The 18,994-nt window shown below is 39.1% G+C and overlaps 2 protein-coding genes across 3 annotated transcripts in view; one reads left to right on the top strand and one right to left on the bottom strand.

Annotated features, from left to right (window-relative positions):
- Positions 1-456: 456 nt before the first annotated feature.
- The window catches only part of LOC121708599 (double C2-like domain-containing protein beta), a 65,987-nt gene continuing 47,449 nt past the window's right edge, over positions 457-18,994 (bottom strand). Inside the window, exons 5-9 of the mRNA XM_042091375.1 lie at positions 15,164-15,290; positions 5,571-5,728; positions 3,698-3,779; positions 3,276-3,372; positions 457-2,897 (exon numbers count right to left, since the gene is read on the bottom strand). Coding sequence (XP_041947309.1) covers positions 2,761-2,897; positions 3,276-3,372; positions 3,698-3,779; positions 5,571-5,728; positions 15,164-15,290 — 601 coding nt within the window. The 3' untranslated portion in view covers positions 457-2,760. The remainder of the gene's footprint in view (positions 2,898-3,275; positions 3,373-3,697; positions 3,780-5,570; positions 5,729-15,163; positions 15,291-18,994) is intronic.
- On the top strand, positions 12,586-14,133 carry LOC121708636 (complement C1q-like protein 4). 2 transcript variants are annotated; one of them, XR_006031709.1, is made up of 3 exons: positions 12,586-12,903; positions 13,051-13,330; positions 13,711-14,133. XR_006031709.1 is itself a non-coding variant. In XM_042091440.1 (3 exons), exons 1-3 carry the CDS (start codon positions 13,069-13,071, stop codon positions 14,019-14,021), a joined length of 417 nt encoding a protein of 138 aa, XP_041947374.1. In that variant the 5' UTR covers positions 12,996-13,068; the 3' UTR covers positions 14,022-14,133. The 2 variants fall into 2 exon arrangements, 1 of the variants encoding a protein (XP_041947374.1); XM_042091440.1 differs by lacking the exon at positions 12,586-12,903 and having other exon boundaries at positions 12,996-13,137; positions 13,294-13,330.

Here is an 18,994-nt window from a genome sequence, read left to right as displayed (position 1 = left end):
TAATGTATTAAGAGCATGGGGTTATTTAGATGCATGCTGACAAAACATGAAAATCTGAGACTTGTTTGATAAGAGCATTTGAATCACCGGCATTCATCCAATAATACAACGAGCATGGTTCTCTTTATATTGGTTCTCTACTTTATTAGACACAGGTTTCTGTTGTCAAACATAAATAGCACACCATTCACAAAAAAGAAATATAATACTCTGAAAAGGACATAACGAAAATATCAGATTCAGGTTTCTGATAGAGCACTTGTGTTGTACTCAGTGCTCAATGTTGCTGATTTATGTGAGATCATTATCATCAGAATGTTTATCAACTAGGCTATAATAAGATTTTGTGAGGTTTTGGGTAGTTGTCTCACATCCGTATGACCTGTTCATTACTAACATTTATATAGCTATGCTGTGCTGTAATAGGTTACAAGAGGACTTGATTGTATTTACTTGAACAATAACGGCTTTCTATCATCTACCAGAAACCAGGATCTGTCCCCCGTTCACCTCAGCCTTGCACCTTTGCCATCAATGCTGCCAACACACAGTGCAATGACACAATGCCAATGTGTCACTGCGTGGCAAATATTGGGACAGAAATAGAAATATGTATCATTTCCATATTAAAAGCTAATACAGACCTAGGAATTACTGTAAAGTGAGTGGTGCAAAAATCACACTTACATAAGAAAAGGCACGATAATTCAGCCAGAATTGGTGCAAGAGTAAGGTGAGTTGAGAGTACATTTGTTTGTTTTGTTTTTCATCAGAGAACCACTAGAATATGCAAACAATTGCCTGAGTGTTAAAAAAGGAACAAAACAGAGACAGACCTTCCACATGCAGTCACATCTCCGGTTAATACAGCAGCCTGGCGGGCAATGCAGTAGCGTTTAAAGGTACAAAAACTTTGTCCAAGAAAAGACACTGACATTCTTTGTAGCATCCAGATTTTTTTTCACAGAAAAATCAGCAGTATCAAACATTAAGCCATTTTTGTGACAAACCATGAACATTGCATGCATTTCTGTAGTTTGAAGATTGAATACAAAGGCAAACAGATTACAAAAGTGTCACTGTGTGGCTGTTGTACTGAATATGCATTGAGACAGAAAGTCTGTAGTAGTACGGAGTAGGTGCACATACATCCTTGCAGGCTGGAGCTCAACTTGGGCTTTGCAGTGGTCAAAGCAATTCAAATGAATACCGACAGTATTGTGGCGCTGCGCTGCCAATCCGCCATGCAGCTCATTCCTAACCATTCAATTCAGTATCCATGCTGTTTGATTGTAAGAGATTGGAGCCTGACCAAATAAGGTAAAAATATAACAAAGAATAAACAAGAATAACAAAAATAAAATAAAACATAAATTCATGAACATGTATGTATAGTGTTGCGATTATGTCTGCAGTAGAAGCTAAAATGGCTAAGCTGTCTAAACTTCTAAGAATAGCCTAAAACTCACACACAATAGTTACAGAGAAGCTGACGAATAAATGAACAGTTAATACATGATATTTGTTAATATTAAAAGACACAATGTTTACACTCACACATAAACCAAAAGAAGAGAAGAGATAATACTTAATGTGATGAATGTGTACTGTATATCAGTCATGGCTGTCCACGTCTCCTATATTTCTTTTCTTGAGCGTTCAATTTTTTAACAAAGCACAAATAATCTCAAATACAATAGGAACTTTCCACAGGGACCTTGGCACATTGAAATTTTGTATGTTATGGTGGTCAAGCCAAGCCAAGACTTTGTAAAACATGGCAAATGGATGTCCACTTTCCTTTACATGCCACGTAGCTTTGTGGCTAACATTTCTTAATGACAAGCTCATAGCTATGGTGGGGGCATTTGCCTAATTTTTTGTACCGGTAATTTAGAAATTGTAACAAAATCAGTTTTCTGTATACCTTCACTGACACTGCTGTTCACTTAGAATGTCTGTGTGCTCTGTTATCTTTTACATACAGCACTTGGGTGCACACTTAGACACCATAGAAAACAATGGTTAATAATTTACATTCATTTGATATATTTTGTATATTGACAGGGTTCTTCGATTATACTCTACCTTAAAAAACAACCAAAAACATTAAAGCAACAAGATACTCCACAAAATTGATATAAAAACAAATGAAACCCAACAAATCTTGATCACTCACTTTTTTTGACAACTGACTGACTGAAAGGAACATGACCAGTGCAAAACCACGGAGGCGTACAAAAATCACAGAGCTTTCTCAAGTCCACACCCAAAGTACTTAGGTACCAAGCAGGCAGCGGAGGAATGTGGAACTGCAGCCTACTGTACATTGTGTAAACAACAGATGAATCTTGAGCTTGAGTTCTGAAGGAAAAATCATTCTAATAGTTGGTCAGTTGAGAACGGGGAAGAAAGAAGGATTGCTGACATCATGCCTTGCCTTCTAAAAGGAGGTGTACATTTTCACTTCCTATGTTCCTATGTAATTCCTTCCTTCCTAGAGGTTCCTATGTTTTTTTGATGACACTTGTTTTGTGGATCTATGCAGAGCCCTGACATCAGACTACAGAAACAATGTAAAGAGAGCAACATAACCAACTTTTTTTTTATTATCTGGGAGGAGGTTGGCTCAACACCCACCTCTGAGCCAGTAATCTGCTGGAGGATGCCACGTCTGTCGATCTGTCTGGGATCACATCAACACAACGAGGGACAATTAGGGTATTTGCTCCACCAATGCTGACATTTCACGAGTCTTCTTCAGTCGTTCATTCCAGAACCAGGAAGTTCATTGGTTAGAGTGTGCCAACGCTCGATTTTCTTGTCCTTGTTTTTGAGACAGTCAAACCAGTGCTTCAGTCTCTCTCCATTCGCGTTGATTCCCAGCGATACTCCGCCTGGCGATGACAGAGAGCAGCAAGACTCAAAGCTCTGAAACTCCTTATACAGAACCGGCTCATTTCCACTAGCCTGTTACAGTGCTATTCTAGTGTTCTTTGTCATGAGAACCACACAGACGTAATGCTAATATGCCATCTGTTCACATGTTTTTACATGTTCTTCTCTTTTCCTTTGCAACATTTAACCATTAATACTATATAGATCTATCATAATATAGAAGCTTTAACTGGGAATTTGTAGTGCTTACCAAAGCAGGGCATTTATGCTTGATTAATGGCAAAACACTGTTCAGATGTTTTAATACTATTGACAGATTTGTTATTTGTATTTTAAGAACAATTTCAAGGTGGCCAAATCTGAAACTGGCTACTTACCAATGAAATCATTTGACTTCCCAATATCATAATCCCAGACCGTGACTTCCAGTGTTTTTTTGGTGAGGTCAGCATATTTGATGTCATAGAAGAACTCCTGCAATAGCAAATATGTTAAACACTAAAACATCCAAAATGACACAATCAATTCCCATGTTACTGTAGTGGGAAAATAGTTCTATATTACAGCACAACTGTTCCAATTCGATTTTCCCAGACAGGAGGAGAAGGCTTCTGTCCCTGTGTGCCACAGTGGGCACCGTACACAAAGAACTCGATGGCAGAATTTACAGGCTGAGAGACCAACAATGCCAGAGCTCAGTGAGTCAGAGAGTATTGTGAATAAAACAATGAGGCCTAATAGGCTGCGTAACCTAATGAAAGGCTGTTAGTTGGGCCGGGTAGTGGGAAGGAGAGACTACCTCATTGAACTCAGGATTAAGGGTTTTCTTCTTGACAGTAGTCTTGTGCTTTGACTTTTTGTTCTCATCTGGTTTCAAGTACCTGTAAGCACAAAACATAACAAATGCACCCACAAGGCTCATTACAGCTTATTATAAAAAACAATTCTCCACATAAAATCAATATAGTATTCAGTGTTTAGCATTAAGCACATAGTGAGACAGTGTTACAGATAGTCCTCGGATATTCTTTCTGATTCTCAAATTATAATACCGAGCTTGGAACTACAGTTGGTCTACAGTTAACACTTTTTCTTTTGATTTTGAAATTGGTAATTAAATTAACTAAATTAACTAATTTAAATTAATTAAAAGGTAATTATATCTATTTCAACCCACAGACAAAGGTCGGACCAAGGTTTGCTGACCCCAGTCCAACCCTTTGATCAATTCACACCAAGCTGGTCATCCTGTGACAACAGGTTTGACCATAAGGGGAGAGTTTACTTGGCCACAAGAGGGCACTGCAACATCTCTATCTAGAACTCTGCAATCCCACCAGGAACTAAAGGAGTGTTTATATCCCAGCTACAGTTTCTCCTCCCACTAGGCTGCATTCTTCTGTTGTTTTCCACGTGGGGTGGGCAAATGGAGGTGGAGGAACTAATACCAACCAACAGCTGTGAGTGACTCCACTCCGTCCACTTCTGACATTTCTATATTAGATGCTTGTGAATATAACACAGCAATAATTTGCTGTAATGCAGCAGCAATTTTGAAGAACCTCCTGAGGCCTGCTTTGGCACCACATCCATCAGTAGTTCAAATCTGTGGTCCTGTTGCAGCCACTTTTCAATTCTATGCAACTGTAAACCTTGAGATTAACTAGAACTGCATTAGTTATCTGACTGTGTGGCATCTCATTTAGTGGTCCCCAAATAAGTCAATGTGTTTTCTTGTTAGTGAAATAGATAGGAATTACACATGCATTTTGACACCAATATTTTGTACTTTATCTGACACATCTGCAATTAGAATTGTGACAGGATTTAATGTATGTCCCCCCAACTCTGTTGATGTGACTGCCTTTTTGTAAAGGGAAGCCAAGACTAACCGGTGTAGGCCCTTCACTTTAAAAATGACTACCGCATTACGTCTTTTAAATGGCAATACTGTGGAGAAGAGAAGGCGTAATTAAAGCCCAAGGAGGTGCCACTGAAACGAAACACCTCATGCCTCTCAGCTGCTGACCACAGATAAGGAAAAATACTTAAAATTTTAAATATATTAAAATCTAAAACTTTAAAACCTGACTTATTTTCTTTTCTCAGTCAAAACATCAGTACTTGTACTAGGCAGGAATTGAATATAGCACATCCAAAATCCAACATCAGAAGACCCATCTCATATGAAATGAAGGAAGCACAAGGCTAATATAGCAGACCGACCATGGTGGCTGTCCTGTCACCGACTGTACCTGAGAGAGGCAGAGTAGCATGGCATGTGCTAATGGTGTACTATTTCAATTATGAGCAAACCTCAACTGCAGGTCAACCCCAAGTTTAATCAGAGACTGCTTGAATCTCACTCCTTACAGGAACTATGTGGAATAAATGTTTTAGTATCATAATCATTCACTGTATCATATTTAAAACTCGTCAAAGTGGCTAGAGTCAAACCAGCGGATGTTTGATATTGTGATTGTCATGTGGGGATCATACCATGGAGAGAAGCTCAATAGACTCAACTGTAGCAGCAAATGTTATTAGCTGACCTTATTTGACATGTGATGATTCTTGGACTCTTTTGTTTTTCTCATAGTAGTTGGTGTGAATATACCAATGAATAACGGTGCATATTATGTTCTTTGACTGATAACAGTGAGTTAACCCACGTTTTAACATAGGGGTCCGAGAAACCATTTGCATCCATTGCAGCAAGATGGGCACAGCGTACAATCCCCACCACCAAGCCAGACTTCTGGGAGCTGTACTTCAGCGAGATCATGATCCTTCCCCTCTCCTCCAGGGATTTATCGTCTGTTTTATCAATCTGTTTGGAAGCACAGAGTATAATTTCAGGAAAAGGAAGGACATTTTTTTTTTTTTTAAACACACACACACACATACACAGACAAACGTACATGTTCATTTTTGTGAAAGCAATTTTACTTGTGTGTTTAACTGAATACAGCTGTGGCATCTCACACAGACACACATACACACATACAAACATATTCTTTTTCTTTTTTTGGCAGAAAGTAGCAGGTCTGTGAAGCATGAAGTTAATTAGCTATGTAGCAGGCGTCGCTGATGATTCCCATAGTAATGCTGTCTCATTTCCGCCCCCTTCAGAGTTCACAGTGTCGACTCCAAGATGCTTGCTCAGCAAACACCACCATCACAACCATCATACCCTAGACATCCATCAACTGTCAAACACCACCATCACCACCACTACCACTAGGACCTAATAAAGCAGGTGCACCAGGGTTGGATTTCTGTATCCCTACAGTCACTCAGTCCATAATCTTCACTTACTCCTAAAAACAAATGTCATATGGATAGCAATATACACAATAGCTGAGAGGCTCACAATGGTAGATTTCCAAGGCTGGGTGCCCACGGAAAAGCTAGGATACAATGACAAAACTGGATGTAATGGTGCAATAATAATCAACATGTGGAACAGTGGTATAATTGAACATATTATACATTGCTAATATCCCATTCCAATGTAGAGCCCTGCTTTAAGACTCATAACTTGACTTGGTATGTGCTGCACTTGGTATTACTCATTTAGGAGTGAAAATATATTCCTTACTACCACACTTCCAAGCCACAAACTGAAAATGGATAATAGTTAACATCAATAATAACATCTATTGGCTGATATCTATTGGCTACATCTTTAATAACAAGACAGTGTCTCAAAATGAAAATCTTTTTAACTTCTGCCACACACAAATGCACAAATGTGGCAGTGATTGGCAGTCTGGCGTGGACCTGGTCCTCTGAGCCCGCTGTCAGGATGCTGCTGAGGACACTCGTGTCATGTCTGATCTTCACTTTGATCTGTGTGTTCAGCCCTTGGCAGCACGGGATGTGTGGCAAACACATGCCAAAGACATGGAAGTGGCATGATGCCTCCGTCCCGTGGCATGAGCAGTCTCTGATCACAGCATCACTCTGACCTTGATAAACAAATCAACGTCTAACCCTTTGACGATATCAATCAGAGACCTTGTAATAGATCATAGAGACTGACTACAGTTTTTTTTCTTCTAGAAGCTAGCCTGTTGATGTCTGGTGTCTGTGGGCATTGTGGCTGAAGATATATCAGGAAGCAAGGAAATCTGCCTGTGTTTTTATTTAGTCAGACCCAATAGAGAACCATCTATAGAGAACCATCTATTACTTTACGTATTTCTTGTCTTGAGCATTCATTCAATATCCTACAGACAATGGAATTAAAGTTCTTAAAAACAAGTAAATACACCACAACTGCTGCTGTGAAAGACCACTAGCACCAATCAATGAAAAGCAATTATTTTCTCTGTTAGGGGATCTCACGTGCTCAGGCACGTATGCACACACAGGTGGGTTTGTGTGGAAGGGTGAGAATCTACAACTGAATGACAGAATAGTGTGCGAGTGTGTGTGTGTGGTCAAAAATGGTTTGTTTGCCAATGTTGCTACCCCTATACTATTGATGGGATGAGTACAGTTAAATTAGATTAAATTAAATGAAAAGATTTTGTTGAGGGAGTCACACAAGGTGATCAGAAATGTCCTATGAATAAGTGGGTTTGGTCCGTGCTAACAAAAGCATTAAGGATGCCTTTGTAATATATTATTTACAAAGGGGACTGATAATGTCTTATCCTACCAAAAACATGGAATTACAATATATGGACACCCCAGAGGAGTATACAGTATAACGAAGCAAGGTTACTGGCTTACCCAGGTAACTTCAGGAGTAACTGCTGATCTCAACACAACATGTCACTTTAGAAACAACAGATGCTCAGTCTGGTTCTTTTAGAGATCAGCAGTTACTTAGCCGGGTTTCACAGTAACCTCGCTTAGTAGTACACCCCTTGTGTTTTTCTTTATTTTTTAAATCTGTTTGGCTGTGTGCTGGATTACACAAAAACTACTGCTCCAATGTTCATGGAACTTGGTGGACAGATGTAGCATAGGCTAAGGTGGAAGATTGGAGCAACTCCAATTCAAGGAGCAGACCAACAAATTTACTTTAAGATATAAGATACTGTAAGATATAGCATCTGGCCTTGGTGACACATGTACCTAATGCCTGAAGCTGAAACATATGCGTTCTGCCTTGCAGGCAAATGGCCACACTGAACTGTGAGAAAGCCAAGCAGGCTACCCCTCTAAACTACAGGATGCAGGTTCATCCCTACTCTACCAAGGCCGGATGCTGTACCTCGCAACATTAATATTAAGATGCAAAATTAAAAAATAAAAAAACAAACATATATACAGTATATATTATAAATGCATATATAAGAGTATACACAAATGCATTTAAACTGAGATATGTTGTGTAGTCTTCATAAATGAATATCCTGTAAATATTTCACTCATTTCAGTTTTGTAAAGTAAAAAGGTAATAGTATATTCAATGGTAAGTATCTATTGTTGTACCGTACCGAAGTTGTAACGTAAACAAATTTCCTAATAATATATTGCAATAACACTTCTGAATTTCCCGCACTGGCTGTCATGGAAGTCAAAGCAGTTCTGATGGTGATCATTCCACTCATGTCATATCGTCGGATCAAAACGAAAAACAATGGTTCATCCATGTGGGGCTACATGCCCACCAAGTTTCGTGCACACCGGTCTTTCAGTATTCCGGGAATCGTTGACACAAAATTAGTGTAAAAAAAAAAAAATTCCGGAAAAAAACCCCTCTGACTAGCCTAAATCACTTTGCTGTGCGGCGGTCATATTAACCAGGGGGGTTGCACAGATTCACTTCACGAACACGTGTAGGCCTACTTTAAAACCACACAGCGATGACCATGTGTCAGCTGTAACCCCTTCTACAAAGAACTATAGATATAGTTTAATATTTTGTATATTATTATATTATAGGTGTATTGAAAGAAAGTTTGAATGGCAGCTGCTTCTCATAACAGACAGGAGAATATAAACGATAATTGCTGCTCGACAATAGTGAAGGGGTCTGCGCAAGCAAGTGTATGGATGAGTTTGGTCAAGTTGGAAAGGATGGCTGGATGATGACTAGATTCAATATCCAAACGGGGTGATTATAACAGGATTTTCCCTATTTAACAATAGCCTCATTGATAAGGTAATGTTGGGAAATATGCCACTTTGTGACACTGTAATAGGAATTAAGCATTTTAAGATATTACCATAGATCCTTTAGAGCTTTATAACCGTCTCTGATGTAAGGGATAATGTATAGAACGCCGGTCATTATGGGGAAAATAAGTCCCGACAGGGCGAACCGGACCCCGACGCACCAGCGGAGGGGTCTTGTTTCGCCCTGAAGGGACTTATTTTCCCATGATGACCGGCGTTCTATACATTATACGGCTACTTGCCAAAACGAAAAAATAAACTCGACGATATGTCTCTTTACACTTATTTGTTACCGTTTCGTCGTGGCTTTTGCTGAGAAACAAATAGTTCGCAACACACGCTGAACTTGAATCAAACATTCTTTAGAACACAGCTGATCAACTGTCTGCTTTCACTTTTGAATGAAGCTCCAAGCACAAACTCTGTTGCCATTGACAGCGGTCATTCTTGTTTTCAGAGGTCCTTTCCCAAGAAATAATGACCGCTAGAACTTTCGGAAATCCCATTCAAGTCAATGGAGCATCCTACTTGCATTGTGAAGAGCCGTATAATACCATAATGTTAATTTGTAACATTCTGTGTAACCTAGGCTACATCTATTTAGAACTAGGCCTACTGTCGGCATCAAACAACATGCTGTTTCACTTTGTAGTGGCGCTCGACCTTAAAGCTGCAGTTGGCAAGTCTGACAGATTGAGGGGACTTAGCCAAAATGTTGAATGTTTATAACTCTCATGCCCCTCCCCCACTACCACCGAGCACCCTCTCATCGAGTTCATGCTCGCCAGTGCGCACCAGACTGTGATTGACAGTCAGATCTCACACAGCCCTGCTCTGATTGGACCAGAAGAACCGGGAGCTGTGGATTTTTGCAAAACAAATAACAGGCTTTAGGTGGAGGTAGACGTGCGTTTTTTTTTTCTAAAACCGGCTGATTTATGTTGTTCTGTCGGAGCATAGTATCCGTTTCAGTGAATATGATCAAAAAAATCTTGCCAACTGCACCTTTAATACAGTCCCCAAAGTGCTTAGTTGGAAAAGTGCTTAAGTCGGTAGCAGAATGCCGCGCAAGAGTTGTTAACATAAGAAACGGCAGATTTTGGAGTAGCTCCTCCCAAACACATAGCTGCATCCATGGTGCGTAAAAAGACAGTCAAGTCAAGTCAAGGGCAGAATGTGCGCAGGCAGAAAAGTGCTTAGTTGCACGCTTTTGTTTTACTTACGCACCCTTGTGCACCTTAGCCTATTATCTTATTTGGTGAAAATGGGCAATGGGCATGGGCAAGTTCGCTGTCAGCCCTGATTTATATTATTTGGTATAGGCCTAGCTGTCTAGGCCTATACAGAACATTCAGTTTGCAGCCTTAGAAAGTCACGAACATTTGGCTGAAGTAAACCTATTGAGAATGAGGAGATATGTAATGATTTGGGCGTGGTCTGAGCAGTTATTTCTTCATTCAGAGCTCATGGCCGCCAGTCAGCCTTTGCGTAAAGAAATAGCCTAGCCTATAGTGGGAATTTGAACACTTTCACAACTCTTATGATTACAATGAATTATGAGTAGCCTAAAATATGCATTGATATGCTGTTCTTATCAATGAAGACGTCAATTTTGGTTGGTTATTACATAATGCACCATATTATTACATTTTCATAAAAACATTTTTGCAACACCTGCATTTTGTAATAACAACCGCTATATGTAATAACTTATTACATAATACGGCAACATTTATTACATATTGCGTTCAGGCAGTTTATTACATAATGCGCCAGATTATTACGAGGGCTGTCAAAATAACTGATTATTAATAAATTACTAAATAATAATAAAAATAAAAGATAATAATAAAAATAATAATGAACTTCAATGTCACTAATGCTGATTATTCAATGATTCATTTGAATTTAAATATTTAAAATACTTTCACTGCAAAAATTAACTAAATTAAATTTTTTAACTGATTGACAGCCCTAATTATTACATAATGTGGTGTTATTACATAATGCGTTGTTACAGACCCTAATACTTTGTCGTAATTATGCGCCAAAGAGCAATTTTGAGAACTAGGCCAAGTTCAATTTCTTTGAACTAGGCTATACCTCAATATTAAGTGATCTAGGTCTAGGCTACTCAGTCATTTGTGTTTTTTTCGTTAAGATAACATTCTATCACACAATTTTCATTCTTTCATTTAATTCTTTCTTTCATTCTTAAAAAAACAAACAAAAAAACCCTCTGGTAGCCTTGGTGTTGCCCTGGGTCGGGTTTCCCGAAAGCATCGTAAGCCTAAGATGGTCGTAAAGTCTCTCTTACGAACGTCTTAAGATTTGTCGACTGTTTTCCGAAAATATCATAGCTTAAGAGCGTCATGAAAACACTTGTAGGTATACGAGTGGTCCAGAGTTCTTGTTACTGGCTCAGAGCCTCTTAACAGGTACTTCTCACTGAGGTCACCAACAGGACATACAGGATAATTACAACTTAGAATATAATTATCCAACTACGTTCCCATTCTTTATTTACTTGTGATGAATCAGATTTTAGCGTCATAACAAAGTGATTAAAAGCGGACATAAATGCAATTAAGTTAAAAAACGAGACATTGCCAGAATAGTTTGGCATCTTTGTGTAAGTGTAGGCTATCTTTTATTAGGCTATGAGGTAAAAGCATAGAAAAGAAAATGTGGTTTAGACTGTGCTGCGCCAAAATCTAAGCCTATATGTTATTCAAGCCTACATTTCCTCACTTTCTTACTTGACCTCTTATCTTCAAACATCTTCTTAAGTGACACCCCGAAACATTATTGCACAGGCAGCACACACAGTAGGACTTTTACAAGAACTAGCATGACTGATGTCGGGCTACCGAGTAAGCCTAATATGTTCATATATCTTCCAACAAACATAAAAACGGCGCAACAATCTAATCTTAAATCATTACAATTATTTAAGTCTGTGTGTGGTATATAGCCTACTTGGGATGCTTACATGCAGATGTCAAAGATGTCTATTTTCGTATTGATTGAATTTATGTGTAGATCCGAAGTTTAAATGGTAGGCCTAGCTGTGACGTGCAGTCACCTGACATCACCACCAAATTAGAGGATATTTCAGAACTATTAACGAGGACAGCTCCCCTTAAGAGCGTCTTAAGAGCAGTGCATGCTATGAGCATGTTTGGGAAACAGTCGGAAAAACCAAACGAATGATCTTAGATGAATCGTAGAAAACCCTCGGAAGTGCATGTAGCCTATCTATCATTATCGGGAAACCGGGCCCTGTACTTCTACAATGCACAGTGACAAAGTTGAATCTAATCTAACCTTATCTGATCTCGTTGTTTTGTGACAAATGAATTGGTTGGATAGTATCGGTCTAGAATGTTTGTTTGTTTGAGTTGTCTCTTGGATTATTGACTGCAAATCCGTCAGTACAAACTTGTGTTTGGCTATGCTTCTCTCAGTATTTGATTTCCCACAAACTTTGTAAATTATTTCTGGGTCTGTTCTTGGCTCCAATCAGTTTGCAGCTTGATAGCCCCTGACAGTTTGATAACCTCAGTGAAATACTCACAAAGGCTGCTCTGTTGGTGATGCTGTTTTTTTGCCCATGAACATTGCTTTTGTTGATGATAGGTATAACATGCGTGAAATGTTCAAACAAGGAAATTAGATTGAATGAATGTTAACAACTTTGCCAGAATACAGGAACCTGGAGAAGGGGTGCCACTGCTCTTGACGTGATAACATATCTGAAACTAAACATTTCCTGGTAAAAAACTGTAAATATACACAACCAAGACTGGAATTCTGTAGTTCTCACTTCGAGGTCCCAATAAAGCTAATTTGGACATCCTACGTATCCAGGTATTGTTCCTATTCTTTTATATATGAACATACACAAATGGATTTATACTGAGATCTGTTGTGTCTTCAAAGGTGCATGAATATCCTGTACACATTTCACTAATTTCACTGTTGCAATGTAGAAAGGTAATAGTATTTACCTTATAGCTTTCCTCACAGGCTATCATGGAAATCAAAGCAGTTCTAATGATGATCATTTCACTCATATGTCTTATTAGACCAATCCAATCCAATGTGAGTAAATGGCAAGTTATATTCTTCCTGGTATGCAGTAATTGTATTAAGACTTGTGCGAAAGTCAAGTAACATGTCATAAGATAGCATAAGTCAGAAGTATACTATCGTTAATGTAAAAAAAACAAAAAACATTCCTTATCATTTTCAAACTAGGGTGGAAACATTGTGGACGTAACCAAGCCAATGACAGGTAACAATCTTCTCACTGCTAACTCTGATTTGTAATTAATGTGAAGGGAGAATAAATGCTAGAAAGGCATAGACCCTGTAGCTTGGCAGCATCAACTTATGACAAAAAGGCATTATCCACAATTATCATGAAAATTATTTGTATTTTGTCATTGCTTGCTGTAGACTTGCGACAATTTCTTCACCTCAAACTTTTTGAATGTGTAGTGTCATGTGATTCACCTAAAAGCGAAAAATGTGCCTCCAATTCACTTTTGGAAAATATTGTTTTATCAATGTCTAAAAAAACTACCTCATGTGAGCATATAAACCTTTTTTCGAAATTTGTTTTCATTTTTTTTTTTTTATTTCACAATTAACATTATTCTGTTTGGAACCCAGTGCATTTCTATGCTGCACACCCATATGAAATCAAGGGACGCATCAACATCATCCGCTTCAGTGATGTCATCCTGAATGAGGGATTTGCGTTCAGTGGGAAAACGGGCATCTTCACAGCACCAGTCAATGGAATCTACCAATTTTTCTACTCATTCCATAGTCACAGAGGTAATGCAAACAATCATTGGCATCTGCGGGTCAATGGTGTTGTTAAAGCTTTGTGCCATTCGCAAGTTCGCTCAGGATCCACTGTTGGTAGCATGTGCACCTACATGACTGAGTTAGCAAAGAACGATGCACAAAATTTGTGATAACCAAAAAAATTGTCAGACAGTTAGTTTACAGTTAAATGTGTGTCTGTAGGGGTGTGTTGATTCATATTAATCTAGATGGAATATAAGAATTTTTTACATGTCTTGCAAAATAAAAATGACAACAAAAAATGTGTTTTCTGCTCCTGCTTCAGTGCTTCTATTAACCTTTGGAACAGTGCTGTGTAAGTCAATGTCACTCTCTTGTCAATCAGCTAAAATCAAAGAGGCACAGGACATATATTATCAACATCAGATCAATTCAGCCATATGACTAAAAAACTACCACAAACTACAAAAATACAAACAAATAGGGATGATAAAACTTATTGTAATGTCAAATGAGATTTTTTTGTTTGTATATGTCCGTTGTAATCTGAGTACTAAACGTTCACCTTATTTTCAGTTTGGAAGTTACCTGATCAACCTAAAATACAATGTTGACACTGTCAAGAAATGTATTAAGGCCATTTATGGTGTGATTTTTCTCTCCTGCACCAGAGGTGTTATTTATAAAGAAAAATATAAAACAATTCTGATTTAAAACCTGATTTAAGAAAAATTAGGGCCCTACATTCATGGCTCACTGATTGAATTATTACTCATTCTCATTCACTTAACAACAAAGTATATGCAAATCTAGTCTGCAAAATTTCATCATCCACACTGTCATAGATACACCAACAACATGTTGTGACTGCAACAGCCGCAGTATGTTTTGGTAGCAGCCAAAGTATATTTGGGTGACAGCCAAGCACACAACTGAGCCTGTATGTGTCTTTTTGTGTGTGTGTGTGTGTGTGTGTGTGTGTGTGCCTGTGTGTATGTGTGTGCAGGAATAACTTTACCATAAATATAAGGAACATTTAAAATGTACTATAAACACCCAAAGTAATATACAGTATATGTAACATTTCACATATTTGACACTAGGGGGCATTTTTCAAAAATGTTCCATGTGTTCCATGTGGCCCACTTGGTCTATTTCATATTCCCCATAATATTCTGTATAGAAGTAGACTATTTTTGAATAGTGTTTACATTTACAACAGGACATATTCTACTATCCACTATCCTAATAATAAGTCTAAATATACCACAAGTGGCAATGACTGTATGGATATTGTAATATGGGCACTTACAGGCAGCTGTTTCTCTAAACAGTTGTAGAAATTCTTTGTCTGGTTGGGCTTTAACTTCTTCAAGGGAATCCGAGTCTCTCCGATGAATTCATTGTGGCGGAACTTGTCCTCGTCACACACTGAAATCCTGTGAGCACAACAGATGAAACAGCGCATAGGAAGTGTCATATGAAGGCCAGGACTAGGGTAAAAAAATACACAAAAACACAGCTCGAGATTGACATGCTCTGCTGACTGAGATGGCTACCACATATGTTAACGTTACATCTTCCATATAATATAAGACTGCCAGATCGGGGTAGGGTAAAATAGTTATAATTCTTGACATTTGGCATGCCTAGCAATACATGTGAAAGTGGATAAGGAATAGAAGCACCACAGAAAGTACAAGCACAGACATAAAATTCACAAATCAATATACATATGGAGCACTGCACAATTGTATGGCATGGGAAATAAAACTTGAGATGTTGTAGTTCTTCAAGATTATTATCTTTGAATAAACATATATTTGCAAGCCTGCTCAGTGTGAAATTAGTTTTCTGAGCTATTTGGGATATCCACCAGAACAAATTGTGTGGAATGTGTGGATGGCACCTGTTTTCTTTTTGTACAACTTGCCATTAACTCTAAAGGTGATTTCTGCATTCAAGATTAAAAATAGATTGAAAAAAAACCCCAACAACAAACAAAACATGTTGCCACACAGTTTATGTGTGTGGATTGAAATTAAAGACTGAGCATGTGGAGATATCTGTGTAATGACAATAATGGAAGAGATGAGAGAAGAGAGATCCCCTGCCTATCTGATTCTGGAAGCAAAACCAGATCGCCTCATCTACAATCCAGTCAGTTCCACTCACGACAAATAAAAAAAAAACGAAAAAAAAGATAATCCTCACCCGGGAGCATTACCAATATCTACTGTGAAAAAAGAGGACTGAATCCTTTTCCCTCATGTTACATAGCATCAAAAAGCATTCTTTTGGGCATCTTGCTAGTCATTGTGATACATGCACATACACACGGTGACATGATTTATGATTCCATATTGCAGCGGTTCCCAAACTTTTTTCCCCGCGGACCACCTTCTACATCCTGACTCAGCTCGCGTACCCCCACCATCCAACACATAAAAAAGTAACACATTCTATTGACGCATTCCAGGCATCGTGTTTAATTAGCCGCCTTACATAATAACAAAATGTGCAACTGGTCTATGAGCTCTCACGCTAAAATGAAAAACCACACTAGAATGGTTAGATAGCATCTCACTGCAGACCAGGCACTGTGGCTTTGGGAAGTCTCCCAATCCACGTGAAGCCTAGGGCTGTATACCTCATCATACTTTCGTTTTCTTCACGCTTCTGTCTCGTTCTCTTTTATCCTCCTGCGCTTCACCTCCACCTTCATTAGTCTGCTCCCCATCCCATCGTTACCTGTGTCCTGCTCTGTTTCTCTCGCTTTTTCTCTTCGATCGCTTTAATTAGGCCTTTTGGACAGTGTCCCTGTTTTTAGCCAGTTTTAGCTACCTAGCCTATACTTCCATAGACATAATATACATGTATATTATGTCTATGTATACTTCAACAAAACTAACGCGCCAGATATTCTGGCTGCCCGCAGGAAATCACGTGTATTGTGTGTAGCTTATATTTTAATGAATACATAGCCTATTATAGAGTTTCCAAATGATTTCCTTTAATTTCACATTTCCATATTATTATAACCCGATTCAAAAGTATGTATTATTTATGAATTAATTACATTATTAATTCATTAATCATTTTTAACTCCTTTCCGCCATTGCCCTTTTCATCTCGCGTACCCCCTAGTGGCAGCTCGCGTACCACAGTTTGGGAATCCCTGCCATATTGCATTCTGGATGGGCACAATATAACATGGTGCTTTTGGATGTTTCCATTTCTAAAATGCATAAAGAAACACACGTTATGCAAAGAACATTGAGAAAAGAATCCAATCCCACGCCAAAATGCTCTCATGTCTTCCTTGCTTTCTTATCTGTGAAAGACATGTTTATGTTGTCAGCTGACAAAGATGGCACAGAGCACATCGATGGCACTTAGAGCTTCCAGAGCTCTATCATCTTCACTCGATCTCTGTAAACATGGTTTGGAAGTCAGTCACTGACTTAACAACAAGCTAGTCTAGTGTATTCTAAAAAAATTAAATACCTGAATCCTACTAATGCTAGTGATTTTTAAATGCTTTTTAAATTAAATTAGGGGGTCAAATAGTTCCGTCATTTCAAATAGAGTTCAGTTATCTATGCATTTATGTCCACACTACCGGTACATGAAAAGGGTGTTCATTACGGAACCGGCTGGCAGCAAAAGATGCACTTACTGACCTATCTGATCTTTCTGACCAAACCTATATAAAAAAGAGAGGGGGACATGTATGGTCAGTGCCTCTATTTAACCAACGTCAGTCTCTCACTCTGAAGGAGCGAGTCACCTCATCAGCCAGGCCTGGGGTGGCCACCCATCACCATCCCTCTCTCCCCTCATCCTTCATCTCTCTCTCCTCTCCTCCCCCAGTCTCTCCCATCTCTCTCTCCTCCCCCTATCTCCTACATCCCTCTCTCCTCTCCTCCCCCAGTCTCTCCCATCCCTCTCTCCTCCCCCTATCTCCTACATCCCTCTCTCCTCTCCTCCCACAGTCTCCCCCATCCCTCTCACTCACAACTGTATTACTGACAGTGTCTCTGGCTGGCCAAGCAAGAAGAAGCCTCAGCTGTGAATCCCTACCAGCCGTTCCTGTCTCCATCGGACAAACAACATTATGGCCTCAATCACCCACCCCCTCCGCTCCAATATATTCCCTCTCTGGCCCCCAGCCAAACCAATATGCATTATCACATAACTTCTCAGGCCAGTCTGATAGAGGAAAAATACATGCGTACACAGTGTTGTCATGTCAAGGTCAGTGGCATATTTCCTGTCTCATTGTTATTCATAGTTAACTCTTAGACGATGTGTGTGTGTGTGTGTGTGTGTGTGTGTGTGTGTCTGTGTAAGAGAGAGGGAGAGAGAACATGTAAGAAAGAATGAGACAGAAATGGCTTTTTTCAATACATCAAACAGGATATCTGATCCCTGGGACCCACAATGTGGTGTGCTTGTGGTCTGAGAGGTTTTCTGTGAAATGGAGGCTGCGGTGCAGTGCAAGCCTTCCCAATAAAGACAACTGAATGGATGCTGATGAATTGCTCTGTACAGCACCTTTTCTTGTGGATGGGATTGTCGCCCAAGGCATTTGTATGTGAATGTGTTTGTGTGTGTGTATGTGTGTGTGTGTGTGTGTGTGTGTGTGTGTGTGTGTGTGTGTGCTTTAGACTGCAGACCTTCTGTTGCTAATATTAAAGAAAATGTTCAAATAAGTGTTCAAAGATTTAATACTGCTTACACATCAGTACTAAGCCCACCACACCATTTGCTGAGATTGTAAAAAAAGTCAGAATGAGCACTACCAGGGAAACGGCTTGATGTATGTCCCCTTCACCAAACTCAATCGGATATGTTCTGAGCTCCTGACTGGCCCGAATGAGGCAGGCCAATGCAGGCCAAGTCCCTCTACGGTACAGAGCTGAACAACATGACAATTTCACAATGCAGTCCATGTACCCTGACAGGCCTGGCTGGAAAAACAAATTCAAATGAGGCTCAGCGTACTTTGCTCAACACAGATTGCACTGATTCCTCCTCTTGAATTGCTTGCTGCTACATTACGTTAATTTGCAGTGAGGGGCAAAAGAGAGATTCTCCTATGTTCTAAAACATTTAACTCGTTTGTAAAATTCAACAGGGG

This window comes from Alosa sapidissima, chromosome 5 (genome assembly GCF_018492685.1).
Source record: "Alosa sapidissima isolate fAloSap1 chromosome 5, fAloSap1.pri, whole genome shotgun sequence".
NCBI lineage: Eukaryota > Metazoa > Chordata > Actinopteri > Clupeiformes > Clupeidae > Alosa > Alosa sapidissima.
The sequence above is the reverse complement of the archived record's forward strand: the minus strand, read 5'-3'. Positions and strand labels throughout refer to the sequence as shown.

Bases quoted from the DNA above. Each gene is read 5' to 3' on its own strand.
- LOC121708636 (XM_042091440.1), top strand. From the start codon at position 13,069: ATGGAAATCAAAGCAGTTCTAATGATGATCATTTCACTCATATGTCTT. The intron at 13,138-13,293 runs GTGAGTAAATGG...TTTTCAAACTAG, and splicing joins TTAGACCAATCCAATCCAAT to GGTGGAAACATTGTGGACGT. The intron at 13,331-13,710 runs GTAACAATCTTC...TTTGGAACCCAG, and splicing joins CGTAACCAAGCCAATGACAG to TGCATTTCTATGCTGCACAC.